Genomic DNA, 16,813 nt, shown 5'->3' with positions numbered 1-16,813 from the left:
GTGTGTGCCATCCACCTCTGGAGGGCTAAATAGCTCCCAGTGACGGGTGTTATTCTGGGAGGCTGTCCTCTCTCCATGGTTCCATTCATCACACACACAGAGCACAGTGACCTAGCAACTTGGGCCAAGATTACATGCTCTAAAACGTTCCCTCAGTCCATAACACAAGCACAAGTGTGCAAAGGGCCAGACAACTAAGGTTGATACAAAAAAAAAAAAAAACGGAATAATTTTAAGCCCAACAAAAACAACAAAACCACAAAATGTTCATACTGTTAAAATGTATTGGACAAATGTGTAAATATACATATACTGAGCACCTTACTGTTTCCCATTATCTACCTACAGAACATGCCCACAAGTCATTATCAATGCTTTGAAAAAGTGATGTAAAACAGTGATTCTTAACCTTTTTGACTCCAGTGCCCACCTTTGTCCACAATATTCAAAATACCCAATTACTTTTCCAGTTGTTCCAGATATATATATATGGTTACTTTTTTATTAAACACAATTTCAATCCAATTAAATATTTTACATCTCGGCATAAACAGAATAATGTATATTCATAAAATATGAAAATGGCCATAGAGTAATAAGATTTTATTATATTACATGACCTTTCTTGTTTTTCTTGGAAACCACAATTCTAAATTAGGCTATGACTTAGTTTAAATTAAACTAACAATTAGTTTTACTCTATTTGTTTTAGTTCATTTTAATGCTAATTTTAAGTCAAGTTATCTTGAGCTCCCTGGTTGAAAACTACTGGTATTAAAGTAGTGAATTAACTTGAAGTCATTTATTTACATATTGTGCCCCAGTACATATTGTGAATTAGAAGATTATGTTAGTAATATGATAACATATTATGGAAACTCTGGCAATAAAGGCCAGTTCACATTCTGTTAATGTGTACGAGGAAATAAATGATTACACACAGAAGGTTTTTCTTAAATAGCATTATTGCATGAAAGATAAAAAACCCAGTGTGACGCTGCTGACGCAGTTAGTAAGAATGTTTCATAATGAGGTGGATTTGAGTGTCTCGTGATCTTTGGGATTGAGCCTAAAGAGCAATCAAAAGGAAATTAGGAAAAAGGTTGCGTACAGAAACAGAATGATAATCAGCACTAAATACAAAAGCATTTAAATAAGCAAGGTTTTGTTTCCAGACTGTTCAACCAGAACCAATTTTCTTGAAGCATATTAACTCTGCAGCTAATTGTCTGTAAATTATCATCTGCACAATTTGAAGCGTATGTCTACAGAATGATTATGGAAATGAATGCAGATGCTGCCATAAAAAAAGTCTGTCAATCAGTCGCATGTGACATTTGATGTGACAGGCAGAGGGGTTCACAACAGATGTTTTCTAACGAACCAAAGACATTCTACCCTCTTTTAAAACCATACTTTAACTAAGTATATTTTAATGTTAACAGTCCCCCTGCCTGCTATATGTCAGAGAGACTGATATTCCCACCCCAAACGCCATCGGTTGAGCTAGTGTTGCTGTGTCAAGTTCTCTGCATAAGATGGACAAGTATTTTAAGATTGAAAAAAAAAAAGAACAAATCACTTTAATTAAAAATGAATATTATCATAATTTACTCACCCTCATGTGGTATGTTGTAAAAAGATATTTTAACATTAGTGTCTAAGTAACATTGAACCCCGTAGACTTTCATTATGTGGAGAAAAAAACAAAAACGAACATGCAAAAAATACATTTGACCCGTGCTGGCAAAATCAGTCGCAATGAGAACATTTTCAAAAATGAGTTAGTTATTTTCACATTCTCTATATATTAAAAAAAAAAAACTTAAAATGTATAATTTGTTGGAATCAGACAAAAAAAATGACACCTGTTTGAAGTCGATAGAGTCAGCAAAATCAAGCGTAGAGTTAGTCCTGGCAGGTCACGTTAGTCAAGCTTGCATCAGCTGACTGTCAGCTGATCACGTCTACCTATAGGAATACGATGCCTATCACAGCATGCATTTATAAGCTCCTTCAGTATTATCAACAGCTATCGCATTTCTCTGGAGCTAATTACCCTCCTCCGTCCCCAGCTCCTCCTCTCGTCAGTCAGGATTTGGCATTCTGATTCCCCCAGAATCAGACTGAATTCCCGAATGATGTTGTACATTTTAATATTGACATTAATGATATCTGCAATACATTGTTGGTTCTGTTCTGTTTACCCTAAGGGGGGTTTATCACTGCTCTCCCTGCTCTTATCCATTCTAGACTGCATGGATACGCAGGGAGTTCTTGCCCAGAACAGAACTATATGCTAATTGTCAAATCATCTTAGACGAATTTTGAGAATTTTTTTTCTGAAGGTTCCAAAAAAAAAAATTAGCTGGCAATCATACCTTAAAATCCCTGGTAATAAAACCAAATTTGGCACACACCAAGTGAAAACCCATTTCTATAGAAAATAAATATATATTAAACTTTTTTTCCATGATACAACAATTGTTTGATTAACATTAATGAAACAGACAGCTTATATTAACACCTACTATAATGCACGGATCTGATATAAATGTTACACATCAGATGTTTTCCCCAACAGTTAACCAAACATTAATTTAAGACATAACAGATAATGTTTACATGAATAGTACTCGCCAAGACAGATATTTTGAAATCCTGTAAGTGTGTATATCGGGATCACGCGCTGTCTGAGGCGTCTTTGTGCGCGCGCTTCGGATCTGTCAGTCAGTGCGAGTAAGATTGTTTTGTTTACATCAGCATGAGTTTGAAAATCACATTTCATTGGTTCAGACTCATGCCATCGAGAACTCACTTTGAATATTCACAAGGTTGGAATGCTGTGCTTTACAACAATACAAAACTTGTGCTGAGAGGAGCAGCAGTCGCCCAGAAGCGAGCAGAGAGAAACGGCAGTTTTCAAGGACAAAGGACAGGTGGTACTCTCAGAAAACACACAAATAAAGATTTGTGTAATTGACCAAATTTGACCAAAAGTGACATTTTTCACTTTTTTTGCTTGCAGCTCAAAATTAGCCTGTGCGCATTCCGACACATTTTTGCCAGCACAGGTCACATGCATTTAAAAAATATCTTCTTTTATGTTTCACAGAAGAAGTCAGCCATACAGGGATTGGAACAACATTAATAATAACACAAATGTATTTCATATTTGGATGAACTATCCCTTTAAGGCTGGGGAGATTAACCCAACCAGGAGGATTCTGTATAATAACAACACTGCCATGGATCAGTTAAGTGTGTTGTTTTGTTTGATTGCTTAATGTGCGGCTGAAATGACAGAGCTGACAGGAACACCCCATGGACCCCTATTAGGACCCTTTGGGTTTCGCAGCAGTCAAAACCTTGTCATGCAGCATGAGTGCGTGTCGGACACTGATCTGATAACAACTGTAATGGGATCTCTCATGTTATTTATCCTGTCGGAGACAAATGAGCTCTGGAATGATGAAACATTTCTTTCCGCAGGGGATGAACACAGATCATCCTGATGTTCCTTGTTGCACGTAAGCAGTCAATTGAATGTGCTATAGTATGTGAGGCTTTAAAAGTAAATGAAGACAAAGCTTTCACTCGACTCCTAAAAGCACATGAGCACTAAATTATGTGAACAAACAAAAACACTTTTTGTTTTGGGGGGAAACAAAAGCTTTTTTTGCTTTTTGCTTGGGGAAGCGGGAGGGGGTATTGGTCTTACTGGTTTATTTAAAGGAATTCAATTATTGTAGTTATGAAGTAAACTATTTGCAAATAATATTTTCTTTAAATATGCACACATTCACTCTTATTTTAGTCTGCCTAATATGTAAAAATGCTAAAATTCAGTTATGATTTTTCAATTCAAAATGGTGACATTTCATAAAAAAAATGTCAAGTAGTTTGCATCACTTGATATTACTGTTTGTCGCAGAACATTTTTATCATAAAACCGTTGTCAAATATTAAATGTTTAGCTACTTACAGCTTATGACGCACTCTTTCACTGCTATAAGTGTCACGTTGGAATTCGCACTAACAGTAAACCCCACCTTCTTTGATTTGATTAGCCATCTCACTCATTCTGAACATCTTCAAACTACCATTGGTTCAATGGCGATTATGTAATAGGTAGGTGTGGCTCTGAGGCTCCGCCTTCTTTGACATCTCCTTCTTCTATTCAGTCCGTGAAGTTCAGACGTGAGTAAAAACACGAACACACTGGACTGTGGAGAGCTGCTTTATAGTAAAAATTGACGTTTTAATTCTAATAAAACTGACACACTGACAGTTTTTCATGTATAATATTGTAAAGATGCTTGCTTTAAAACAATATTTTGTATGCAGTAGTATATTAATACTGTAAATGTGACATGACTTGACTGGAGTGCCAAATTACAGAGCTGGTGCAAGCGTGTCCACATCGCTATGATCGGATGCTTTCTTAACCAATGTTTTCCAACCGCAGTCAATTTTTTTTGTGCGCTTATTTTGTTATTGTGAGGAAAGAGCACAGCACATATTCATCTAAACACTGATCCAAGCACTGTGGGTGGAGTCGGGATGTTTGCTAATGTATAGACCTCTGAAAAGGCATTTCAAACCTCTTTTTACTCCCAAGCGAAGAATGGAAAAGGACTTCGCCGAGAGAATATCGGAGCTGTAAGGAATCAAACTCAAGTTTGAACCAAGCATTCAAACCAAATGCGAAAACATCCTAAAAGCACTCGAGGCTTGAGCGTGAACCCAAAGTCCTCAGTAGCTGAACGTCTTGAGCTAAACCAATGGAGCGTTTTTCAGAACAGGTGACCCTGACATCTATTAGTTCATGTGAAGGGTTTATCTGTTAAGAGGCTCAATGTTACGCAGAAGTGCAGTAAATCTCCACTAAGAGGAAGAGAACCATGTTAGAGTGAAAATGCCTGACAGACATGATTCCAAAATGAACTCACTCGCTAACATAGTGCTCCCTGTCTTTAAATAGTCAAATCAATATGAATGTGGGGGTAGGGTTTATTTGAATAGGGTGAGAAATCTGTTAGCGCTTTTAGTTGGAATCCAACTCCAAAGCAAATTGTATTCTATATCAAAAGAAATTAAATGACAAAAAGGAACAGTGTTCCATCATTAGAGCCAAAACATGAATAAATATATGAATGCTAGCAGTTATAGCTATGGATGCACTCATCGATGCATTTTAAAATGTGTCCAAATGCAGTTCAGTATGCAATGCAAGAACGTAAGAAACAGACGATTTTTATAATACAATCTAAGAAATAAGACCAAAAGTGGTATTGTTTTTTCACTAGAGTGGAAACACTAAGCAAGTATAAGAGCAGACACTTCTAACAACCTAATGACGCTCTCTGAAATGTGACACAATGTAAGTATATTCTCAACATTGTCGCAAAGGCCATTGTAGTGCATTATAGTAAACAGTCTGACATTTTAGATCAACTACTGTCATAAGGCACAAATTTGAAGACAATCTTGCTGAGCAAGTAGGAGTTAGTTAAACTGTCAACATGTTTATACTTGGCTACCTGCCAGTTTAGGGGCACAGGCATTTAAGGGCAACTATTGGCCCATTTAATACTGAGGTTTAGAACAACAACAACATTATCGCAAGAACTATATAAATAGAAAAATATACAGTGGGAATGAGCACCTGCAAGTAATCAGGTTTCATTTTCATATTTGCATAGAATATGGTTCAAGCCTATGGATTAAATATCAGACAGATAAACAGGTGTGCCTTAGAAATATGAAAATGGGAATTCAAGATTGGATAATAAAGTACAAAGCTTCTTTAACCTGAAAAATAACCAGTGAAAGAGTCTACATTAGCATAAAATGAGCTCTTGAGATTTTTTTTATTTTTTTATTGTCTGGTCGCACTTTTTTCATGTTTCTAGGTCAGACAAAATGTCCTTCCCATCTCCTTTGCATGAGGGAAATATTTCTGTTTGAAATGCTTAGAAATCCTGACAGAACAATACATGAGGAGCATAAAAAGTATTATTATTATTTTTTTTAGATAGCAGGTGCAGACCTCCTAGAAAGCAAAGCCACTCACTGTCTCAGTAGAAGGAAATGGATTTTCATACCTTAGAAATGTTGCTGGACCTGCTTGCAGAATGACCAAGCGGTTTCTCATTCTGTGGAAGAGAGAAAAGGACCGTTTTAGAACAAGTGCTTAGCATTTATTTCATAAGAAACTATGAGAACAAGTACAAAGTGTCCTGGAACTAACTGCTAAAAATGTTTTTAATAACATTGCACATTTTAGAATCTTTAAAAGGATGAAACACACCTACACAGAGAGGAAATGCATTTTGTCTGATTTAACTGATTTGACTGCGTTAATTAATAGTCTTTTATGCTCAATATTTCTCAGCTGGATAATTCACCCTTTAGCATTGAGAAGAGATGTCTTTTTCCCGCTGTGTTATATTATTTATAGGTCAGTTGTGACTAATGTAAGAGGGTTGCTATATTACCACAACTGTTCTCTGAGACACTGATTTGTTCAACTGAAATATAATGAAAGTAATAGTGAATATTAAATGGCACAGTAGGCGATTTCTGAGAAACACTGTTATTTGAAATCAACCCAAACAAACACACCCCTCCCTTCATTGCTCCGCCCCCAAAAAGCAAGAACACGCAGTGCAAGGATGGATGTCTCTATCAAAGCTGAAGCGAAGCAAAATAATGCTTTGCGAAACAAAGAACAATAAGGAAGAACAAAAATGAACATACATTACACAAGCAAGAGTGGGTTATTAGTCGGCAGCACACCAGCTCCAGACAAACAATGACACTCAAAAGGTCATGTTACTATAGCGAACATTACAACAAACAGCAAATCTTAATTCGGTGAAATAAAGCAAAACCAATGTTACTCACAAATGGAGCAAAAACACCAAAACCTCTGCGTCCATTTTCAGGCCTGGTAAGCGCTAATATTAACACAGATACTAAAGCTCGTCTGATCATAACCCTTCTTTTTCCAGTGAGAATTTTTCTCTTTTGTAATGTCTCTCAGCCATCATTCTTTCTATAGTCTTTCTTCAAATCTCCCTCTTGCTCACTTTCTCTCCTCCCCCGTCATGAGTGGACAGACACGTTATATTTCACAATTTTGTGTCTCTTGTTTGAATAACAGAAGATGTTGTTCCTCAGTAACAGTTTTTCAACAGCCTCATGTTATCAATTTGGATTTCAGATTTGGTTAAGTCTTTACCCGCAAGTCTTTACTCGCTTCAGCCATTGGCAGAATTTTATACGGTACACTCTAAAAAATGCTGGGTTAAAAACAACCCAAGTTAGGTTGAAAATGGACTGACCCAGCAATTGGGTTGTTTTAACCCAGTGAATGGGTTGTTTCAACCCAGTGAATGGGTTGTTTTAACCCACAATTGGGTTATTTTAACCCAGTGAATGGGTCTTTTAACCCAGCGGTTGGGTAAAAATGTTTGCTTAAAACAACCCAATTGCTGGGTTAGTCCATTGTAGTGTGGGGGGCGCTATTATGCATCTTCTTAAAGAGTACCGAATCTCTGGATCAAAACACATGCTCTGTTCTTTTGATATATTGCATGTTCCGATATTCATACGACAAAATATCCTGGATGCCATGAAATTGTGAAAATTTCACTGATTTGTATTTACTACTGTTTTTACTATGATTTCAGCAATTTAAAAAAAACATCAGTTGGACCCTAGTTTGAAGCAGGCATATGTATTTCTACTGACATTCCTTCTTCAGTGGCTAAATTGTGGTTAGACTCAAACAACTTCAACAGAAAAACCATGAGCAAACACCCTTCCCTCTTTTACAACATTTAATGACTATTCATGTACAGATCGTCATTGTATTCTTTTCTTGTATCAAGATGTGAGTTAAAAATAGACTAAGCTCTAGATTGTAAGACTGCCTGGAAAAAGGGGTTTATTGAAACAGACAGGCTGATTGAATGCATGCCTACACAGAAAATCACTTACAAGAATCAATATCATATTAACATTTTTGATGGAACATCTCGTTTTAATCCAATTCCTATAGAACTTTGATGAATATAAAGTCAAACGAACAGCATCTATAATGTTGCAGAAGATTTCTATTTCAAATAAATGTTTTCATGCCACTTAATCAAATTAATGCATCTTTGCTGAATTAAAGTATTATTTTTTTCTTAAATAAATTAAAAATGAATATTACACACACACACACACACACACACACACACACACACACTTTTCAAAATCGTACAATTTTAGAAGTAATTTTCTTCACGCAAAGTATGATTCAGTCATGTTCTTGAGAGGTTTTGTTCTTGAAATAAAATCAGCTTTTAGTCTTGCATCATTTATAGCACAAAAAACCCCACTTCAAAACAATGAGCAGCATTACATTTAGAACAAAAGAAAACTAGCACATGTCCATTTAGCATTTCCAGTCCTGTGTGAATTATGAGGCAGAAATGGTGCTAATATCAGTGCTTGGGAGAGAAAAGCTCAGCAACAAAGAGCCCTTTGGCACAATGTGCCATGATTAGCGAGTGGGTGCGTGTGTGAGAGCTCATTGTTTTTCCTCTGAACTGAACTGTAATGGTGAGGACCCAATATGTGTGAGAGCATGTGCAGCAACAGAAGGACATGCTCTTTATCTTTAATCATTCCTGTGCTTTTTACTCATGTCTCCAGCCCTGCGCTGTTACCATGGAGATGGCAGCGGAAGGGACCGAGTGCTAAATCCCTGCTGGTTACTGTCTTGCTGTTATTAAGGAGAATTTCAGCCATTCTAGACATCAAAACAGCTCATCATCTTTCCATACAACAGCACACACACACACACACACACACACACACACACACACACACACACACACACACACACACACACACACACACACACACACACACACACACACACACACACACACACACACACACACACACACACACACACACACACACACACACACACACACACACACACGCGAGGTGATGGTCATTTTCAGTTAACAGAACCGTTCAAATAAGTCCTTAAAAAGATAAATTATCATTGTGTTTCATTCATTTCATGAATCAGTACAAACTGGCATTCAAACCGATTTGTTCTGATCAAAATATGTTCATGTTAGTGCACACATGGCATTTTTCATGTGATACGTCAAAAAACCACACTGAAATTTAACACATCTATCATTTAAAACAGGAAAAAAAGTGTGGAAATTTTACGACTAAGATCTTTATGGATCGCAACATGTTTTACTGTCTCTAGTTAAACACTGTGCGGATTTTCCTCGTTTATTTTCATGTTTCTTTTTGATTGTGCACCTCTTGGGAGAAGATTCAGATGTGCAAACTTTTCCCCTCTTTTATAGACATTAATCATTTCAAATTAAACCGGTAAAGTAGATTTTTACTGGAATAGAATGTTTGCATTATGCATTTTAAATATACTTGGCATTACATCTAAAGTGTACAGGATTTGATCATGCACAAGCGATATTTTATTAGAAAATGACTAGATATGAAGTCAGTTTTAAAGGAATACTTTAATGTCAGTGAAGGTTGAGAACTAAATGTTGTTTGATGTCACTGACGTCAAACCTGATGAAACTGACGAACATCTAATGAAACCATATTTGATTTGAGAGCTTTCAGTGAATTAATTCAATTTCAATCCGTTCATTACACAATGTTGTTTGGCTTCAGGAAACATGGACTACAGCACACGAATCAGGTCTAATTGTGGCAAATGTATCAATTTGGAGCTTAATAGCACCCATCCCCATTCACTTGTATTATGAGCAACCAGGATATTCTTTAAAAAAAAAATCATCTTTTGTGCTGTCATGAGGGGGAGTAAATTACGACAATTTTAAGATTAATTGTTTTTAGTGTGTTAGTTGACAACACAATTCACCTTGATCGAAGGATTTTTTAGTGTTGGAAAGGTGGACATAAGAACCATTGAGATCAAGTTAGTATCAGTTGTTGAGACGGAACACTAGAAAGAGACGAGAGCTCTACAATTATGCATAAGAGGAAGTTATTTTTTTTCCAACTGCTCTGACTACCAGAAACATGACTTCTCCTGTATGTATACTAAAACTTTGGGCAGAAAACTTTGGTTCAGGGGAACCAAAATGTAATTAAAAAAGCCACCTGGCAAAAAAACTTGACAAATTTCTGGATCTTTATAAGGAAACAGCCAAACGACCAAACCAACATAAAAGTTATAATAGATCAATGTTTTTTTGTTTGTTTTTTAAACATCACCAATTATTTATATTCATGATTTTATAGTATTTGTACACCCTTTACATTTTTATTTCAATGTTTTAATTAGATATTCATTTAATTTTTAAGTTAAATTGAAGCAGATTTGTTACGTGACAGTATTAAAGTTCAAGATCAAGTTATCTGCTTCTCCTGCGCTGCATCAAGCCACTCCCATAATATCAGTCATCACTCAAATTAATGCACAGCTCAGAGTAACTGTACATGTAACTGCAGCATGTGTGTAAGACTGCAATAACATTATAAAGCAATTATTCCATCACAAATAAATCTCTCAACCAAGTGGCTGTGTCTGTAGTATATACACCTTTTACTCTTACTTACTCTTTACTCTTTATCTAAGGTTACTCTTTTGCCATAAATTGATGCGTACAGTAATCAGACGGAAGTTATTTTAGTCTATAAAGTTTTAAATATGGATATTTTTCGCTTCAGAAGGCCTTTATTAACCTCCTGGAGCCATGTGGAGCAGTTATATGATGGATAGATGCACTTTTATAGACTTCTAAATCATGGGCTAATTTTCATTTTTGGGTGAACTAACTCTTTAACCTTGAGAGCTGTAATAGTAAAAACGTGCTAAAAGTTGAGAGAGTTCCACATGTAATACTTAGCTATTGTGCAAAGATGTTAGCCAATCACAGCTCTGGGCGTTTACAAGTCTCACAGCACATGCCCCTTCAAACAGAGCGTTCTAAATATACTGTAAGTGCACACCAGGAAACATCACAAAATAATAAAATAATGCAGGTCATGACCCCTTTAATGTATCCTTGCTGAATAAAAGTATTAATTTATTTAAGAAAAAATAACTAATCTTACTGGCCCCAAACCTATGAATGGTAGTGTAAATTCAACCATATTTGTGGTTTTTGATGTGGTTCCAAACAGTAATTTGAGGTTCACATGGGCTTTCAAAACAGAGATTGTGCCAAATTGAAATGGGTCACACAGCACTGCAAACTTGTTCACACAGCGGTGTTCAGATTGTTCCGAGCGGCACAATCCATTGAGCCACACAAGAATACACATGCTCGAGGTGCTCACATCACGCTCTGCACTATCCGTTGTGCACTTCGTCCTGCTTTTGGCGTTTCTCCCATACACAACAGGACATGGCAGCACACAATTTAAAAAAATTAATTAACAACTAACAAGATTATGAACTAACAAGAAAATGGTCATAAAATGCAGGATATGTGGCTGAATGTTTACAAGCACTTCAGGTGTGTTGCTGAGTAAACAGCAACAGCAGAAATCAAGTGCTAATACATTGTTGTTATGGATCTGCAGGCTTCATCAAGTGTGTGGGCAGATCCAGAATAATGAGCCAGACTCCAAGGTTGCCATGAGTGCACGGATAATATAATGAGATGACAAATGCATGGCTGGTGCTTGAATGTAATATGACAGGGACGATTAGGAGAAAACAGCAGAGTGAAGTTTGAGGAATATACAAATCGCTCAGTGTGCTCAAATAATACCATCTCCGTGAGTGCATGTTAACATAAACCTCTGATAACACTGTCAAGCTTTTAAAAAGAAGAGTGTGGGACACAGTGAACATGGCAGCAGTCTCTGTGGCTTCTGTCTACCCCTATCAGCGTGTGAGACTTTTTCCTGGTCTCAGACAACATTGAATTAGGTATAGTTTGACATCTTCCAGCCCCATTTAGTCTCACTCTTGTGACATATGATCCATAGAAACCTGAGGAACTGCTTGATACCACCATGGCTATAAATGTGCCAGTGTTTACTGCAATACTCTCTCTCACTAGAAAATTTTCTAGAGACTGATCACATCTACATTTTTTTTGTTGGCCAAATTGAATTTCTGTTAATTAAATTGCATCAATTCACAGAAATTCAATTTGGCCAACTGATAATTTAGATGTGATCGGTCACTAGAAAATGTTCAATTGGAGACCTGAATTTTTTTTTACAGTGTAGTTTTTTTGTTGACTATCACTGTTGTCCACTTTGCAGCTTAATCTGGTCATGAACCACCCACTTAGTGTGTTCACACTTGGTATGTTTGGTTCAATTAAAACGAACCCCGTTGCGATTGCTGTTAGTGCGGTTAATTTGAATAAGTGTACAATAACGCTGCCATATGAACCCTTGTGCGCACCAAACAAGCGGACCGAGATCGCTGAAAAGATGGGTCTCGTCAGCTTCCAACGAATTCTGGTGCGTTTCAAATGATATATGAACGCAACATGGACCAAAGACATGTAAGCGAACCAAAAACAGGAAGATGAGACCCTAAAAAAGGACAGAATGGTCACGCATATAGTTTTTTTCCTCGTCATAGTTGCGAGTTTGCCCATCACAGTTTGGCACAGGCATCAAAACAGTGACGCCGCTCCCATTACGCGCATCACGCGCTGCACGTAGGGCACCAAGTGGTCAGGGGGGCACCGCAGGAAAATGCCCTCTCTTTTTCACATTTTATAAGCTCTGCACGAGTTATCAGCTGGTCAAAATACCATCATATGTAGGCTACGCATACACATTTATCGGAGCACACAGAATTGATTTGGATGTTCAGTAAGTTCCCTCTCAAAATAGGCAATCTGTTATATAAAGCTGACCAATCAAAAGTCTCCCTATGCCTTTAGGTTCAATGATAAAAATGCCAATTTGAACGCTAATCGGATTAGGAATGTTTTGTTTTGTTTTTTTTGGTCCGAACCAAATGAACCAAGTGAACCGAACCACAAGCGTGAACACACCCCTAGACTGGAAGAGAGCATCTGACCATCATGTAAAGTGATGAACCTGAAACTGGACAAAAAGCAGAATGTGACCTGTGCTGGCAAAATTAGTTGGAATGCGATGCACACAGACTAATGTCAAGCTACAGGCAAAAGTGAAAAATTTGGATTTTGAGGTTCACACAAAAAATTGTTTACTAAGCCCTCGTCTAGCGATCCCAATGCTCCAAATAGCAATTAAACATCGAAAATTATCTTTATTTGTACATTTTCTGAGAGTAGTACCTTTCCTTTGTCCTGTTTTTCTCTGCTCGCTTCTCCTCAGCATAAGTTTGGTATCGCTTTAAAGCGCAGCATCCCAACTTTGTGAATATTCATAGCTAATTCTCGATGACATGAGTCTGAACGAATAAAAACAATCTTACTCACGCTGGCTGACAGATCCGACGCGTGTGCACAAAAAATGCCTCAGACAGCGATCCTGATATACACAATTACAGTATTTCATAATATGTGTCTTGGCAAGTATTCATGCAAACATTACCTGTTAATGTCTTAAACAGTTAACTTTTGGGGAAAACATCTGATGTGTAACATTATCCGTGTGGTACAGTAGTTCTGAATGTATAGGCTGTCTGTTAAATAAAATATAAATAAATAAATGTCAATCAAACATTTTCCCTATAGATATTTGGTTTTGGCTTGGTGTATGCCAAATTTGGTGTTATTACCAGGAATTTTAAGGTATGGTTGCTAGGTGATTTTGTTTTGGAACATTTAGAAAACTTTCACACGATTTTTCTCAAAATTGACTTATGAGTTATTGACTTACTGACTCTATCGGCTTCAAACAGGTGTAGCTCAGTAATTTTTTATTGGATTCCAACAAATCGTACATCATTTTGAATGCGTTTTAATAGAGAATGTGAAAATATGCTCAATGCGACTCATTTTGCCAGCACTGGTCACATATACTACATATACATAAACTTTAGCTAATCCAGAGTTCTACTAACTCTGCTCACTTTAAAAACAGAATAGGAAACACACACACAAAAAAAAAAGCTACTTATGCAAAAAAAAAAAAAACAGAATTAGTCAACAAATGCCATGTCCGTAATTTATAGCAAAAAATCTAGCATTAATTCAACCTCAAACGGATGAATTAAAATAAGTTATTACTCCACCATGTGTGTGCCATCATTAATCAATGTGGTTGAACAACAAATTTGCAACAATAAGGTTTCGGGAAACGGTCGTGACTAGCTAGTTTATCTTTTCAACAATTCATCTCACTATGGCAGTTCAGCAGCGAGTTACGTTGTTGTATGGGAAACGCACCCCAGGCAAGTTTCCAACTAAAAAGTAATCAGTCTGTCTACATTAAACACAAAACTGCTTTGTGGCGCTACACAATCACAGCCAATTAGAAGTTGTTTCAACCACAGTTATGCAGAGCTGTATCCACCATAGACATCAACTTGAGGGTACTCTCATCCTCAGACATCGTCAACGAAGTTGTCATCAGATTGGTTGAATTCTCCAGGATTTCCAGGAGATGTGTGTGTTGCATTCTTTAACGATCCGCCTGGAAACAAAGCAGTCATGACGTCAAACCCCCTCGTTGAAGAAGAAAGCCGCTGTGTTAATAACAGTGACAGTCGGTTTTCAAAAGTATGTCAAGTACACAGAATCCTTGTTGCGCCATTGTTGCAGTAAACTTGCACAAAATTCTTGAATTAATTGCACGGCGGTCTGTTATCGTAGGCACATCGACTTTACGTTTTCATACCCCTATACATGATGCTGAACAAAATTAACTGTGATTGGATGCTTTACATGTCGCTCTTGAGCTGTCCTTGACCAATGAAAGCTGCTATGGAGTCAGACCTTCTGCTGTCAGTCTGAAGGTCTGGCTACATGAGACTAACTTCAGGGGAACAAGTCTCCCCAATATTTGATATTCTTTTTAAGCACCACACTAGGATGACAAAACATTTTAAAAGTACTTTTTTTTAGGATGGCCTGCTTCAGCAGTAAAAGCTTAAATTCAATCTGTTCATCATATAAAGCGACCGTGTGTCTTCAGAAAATTTGGACTAAACTGCTCAATTCATATGGATTAGTTTTATGATCTATTTATGAACTTTTTGAAGCGTCAAAGTGGTAGTTGCGTAGCTCTCAACGGAGGAACAGATAGCTCTCAGAGTTCATCAAAAAGATCTTTATTTGTGTTCCGAAGATGAACAAAAGTCTTACGGGTTTGGAACGACATGAGGGTGAGTAATTGATGACAGAATTTTCATGTTTGGGTGAACTATCCCTTTAAGAGTGAATGTGCATATAAATATTATTTGCAAATACATAACTTTACAAAAGATTATTTTACTACCATCTGCCTTTTCTTTATTTTTCATTTCTTTAATCCCTTTAAAGGGACTATATGCAACTTTTTCCCCAAAATAAACGTAACAATAGCCTTTTTATTTTACCATTTATAACTCAAACATCTCCTGATGAGCATACTGACACCTTGTCCGCTCACAGTGGGTGCACCTATAAGCCTGTCTCCTATTTTTCCTATTTTCTGGCGGGTCGTCTTTTCCCGCGCTGTCTGCGGATGTGACGTCACCACCGCTGCGAGAGCGAGCAGAAAATGAGAGCAGTTCTGTTTTTTGGCCACAGGTGTCAGTCGCGAGTTTAAATTTCAGAAAAACGCATATAGCCCCTTTAAATAAAAGGAACAGTACATTTATGACATAACCACAAACCCAAAATTAAATCTACAAAATAAAACAAACAAGCCATTTTGTCCCTTCAGTGTTTAAGTCATGGTTATGGCCTAGCAGTGAAAATCAGGGTGGGGCTTCTCAGAACAAGGCCGCAGAAGTAGAAAGCAAGAATATGTCAACAAAAACTCTGGAAGAGCAGCCTTTATAGCTTGCCGCTTTATTGTGTCCTGCCAGGTTAAATAACAAAAACTCTCAGTTGTGGAATGCACATCAATACCTCAGCAATGTGACATCATGATTTGCACAAAGTTACACTTTAGTAAAGCTTTGTTGAGAGTATCTGGTACCTGGGCCGTCTCCGTGGAGAGAGTGATGGCCATGACTGGCTCACGGAGAAGATTGAATTATCCTACTGGGTGAGCAGAGGTTGTTATCAGCACTGAGTGAGTGGAGACCCATGACAGATGGCCATCTACACTGCCTCAACTGGCTGCTCTCTTCCTCCATCTCTAAGATTCCCCATCTCCATGTCTCATTGCCTCAGCAGACAGCTCAACGCAACAACAGCAGTCAGGAGGAACAGAAAGCAAATGAGACAGCACTGCTACAACCTCACAATCACCGTCTTTCTATTTTCATCTCGCTCGCTCTCTTTCTCCCTCTCCACTCAGCACTTCCTGTCAGTTCATGTTTGACTGGCCTAAATGACACAATCAAATTCTCAGGACATCAACTGGGTTCTCATAAACAAAACAAGGAAACGCACGGTTCCTCAAAGGATTACGGTAAAAGTATGTGCTCATGGTTCTACTATGGAGTTTTTGGAGCAAAAATAAACACCATCAGTACAAGGGTCACAAATCAACCAAGGCTTGAGGAAAAAAAATCCACTGAAAGTGACATTATATATATAATTTGACACCTTTCCAAATCAAACAGTTGGGTTATGGAAGTATGAAAGATAATACAACAGATAATATGCAAAATTTAAACCCAAGTTAGTAATGGAATCCTATCAACGATACTTTCAAATTACTCAAAGCTTCGACT

The 16,813-nt window shown here is 37.4% G+C and overlaps 1 protein-coding gene across 9 annotated transcripts in view; it reads right to left on the bottom strand.

The window, feature by feature from the left end:
- marchf8 (membrane-associated ring finger (C3HC4) 8) overlaps positions 1–16,813 on the bottom strand; it is a 144,061-nt gene that overhangs the window by 29,200 nt on the left and 98,048 nt on the right. For 8 of the 9 annotated variants that reach the window (XM_079842689.1, XM_079842686.1, XM_079842691.1 and 5 more), the window contains one exon: positions 6,108–6,158. In XM_079842689.1, the coding sequence (XP_079698815.1) occupies positions 6,108–6,158 (51 nt within the window). Of the gene's footprint in view, positions 1–6,107; positions 6,159–14,499; positions 14,620–16,813 lie in introns of all 9 variants that reach the window. The other variant, XM_079842685.1, reaches the window with a different exon arrangement.

The sequence above is a fragment of the Gobio gobio genome (assembly GCF_949357685.1).
Source record: "Gobio gobio genome assembly, chromosome: 18".
Lineage (NCBI taxonomy): Eukaryota > Metazoa > Chordata > Actinopteri > Cypriniformes > Gobionidae > Gobio > Gobio gobio.
This window is presented reverse-complemented; position numbering and strand designations above follow the sequence as displayed.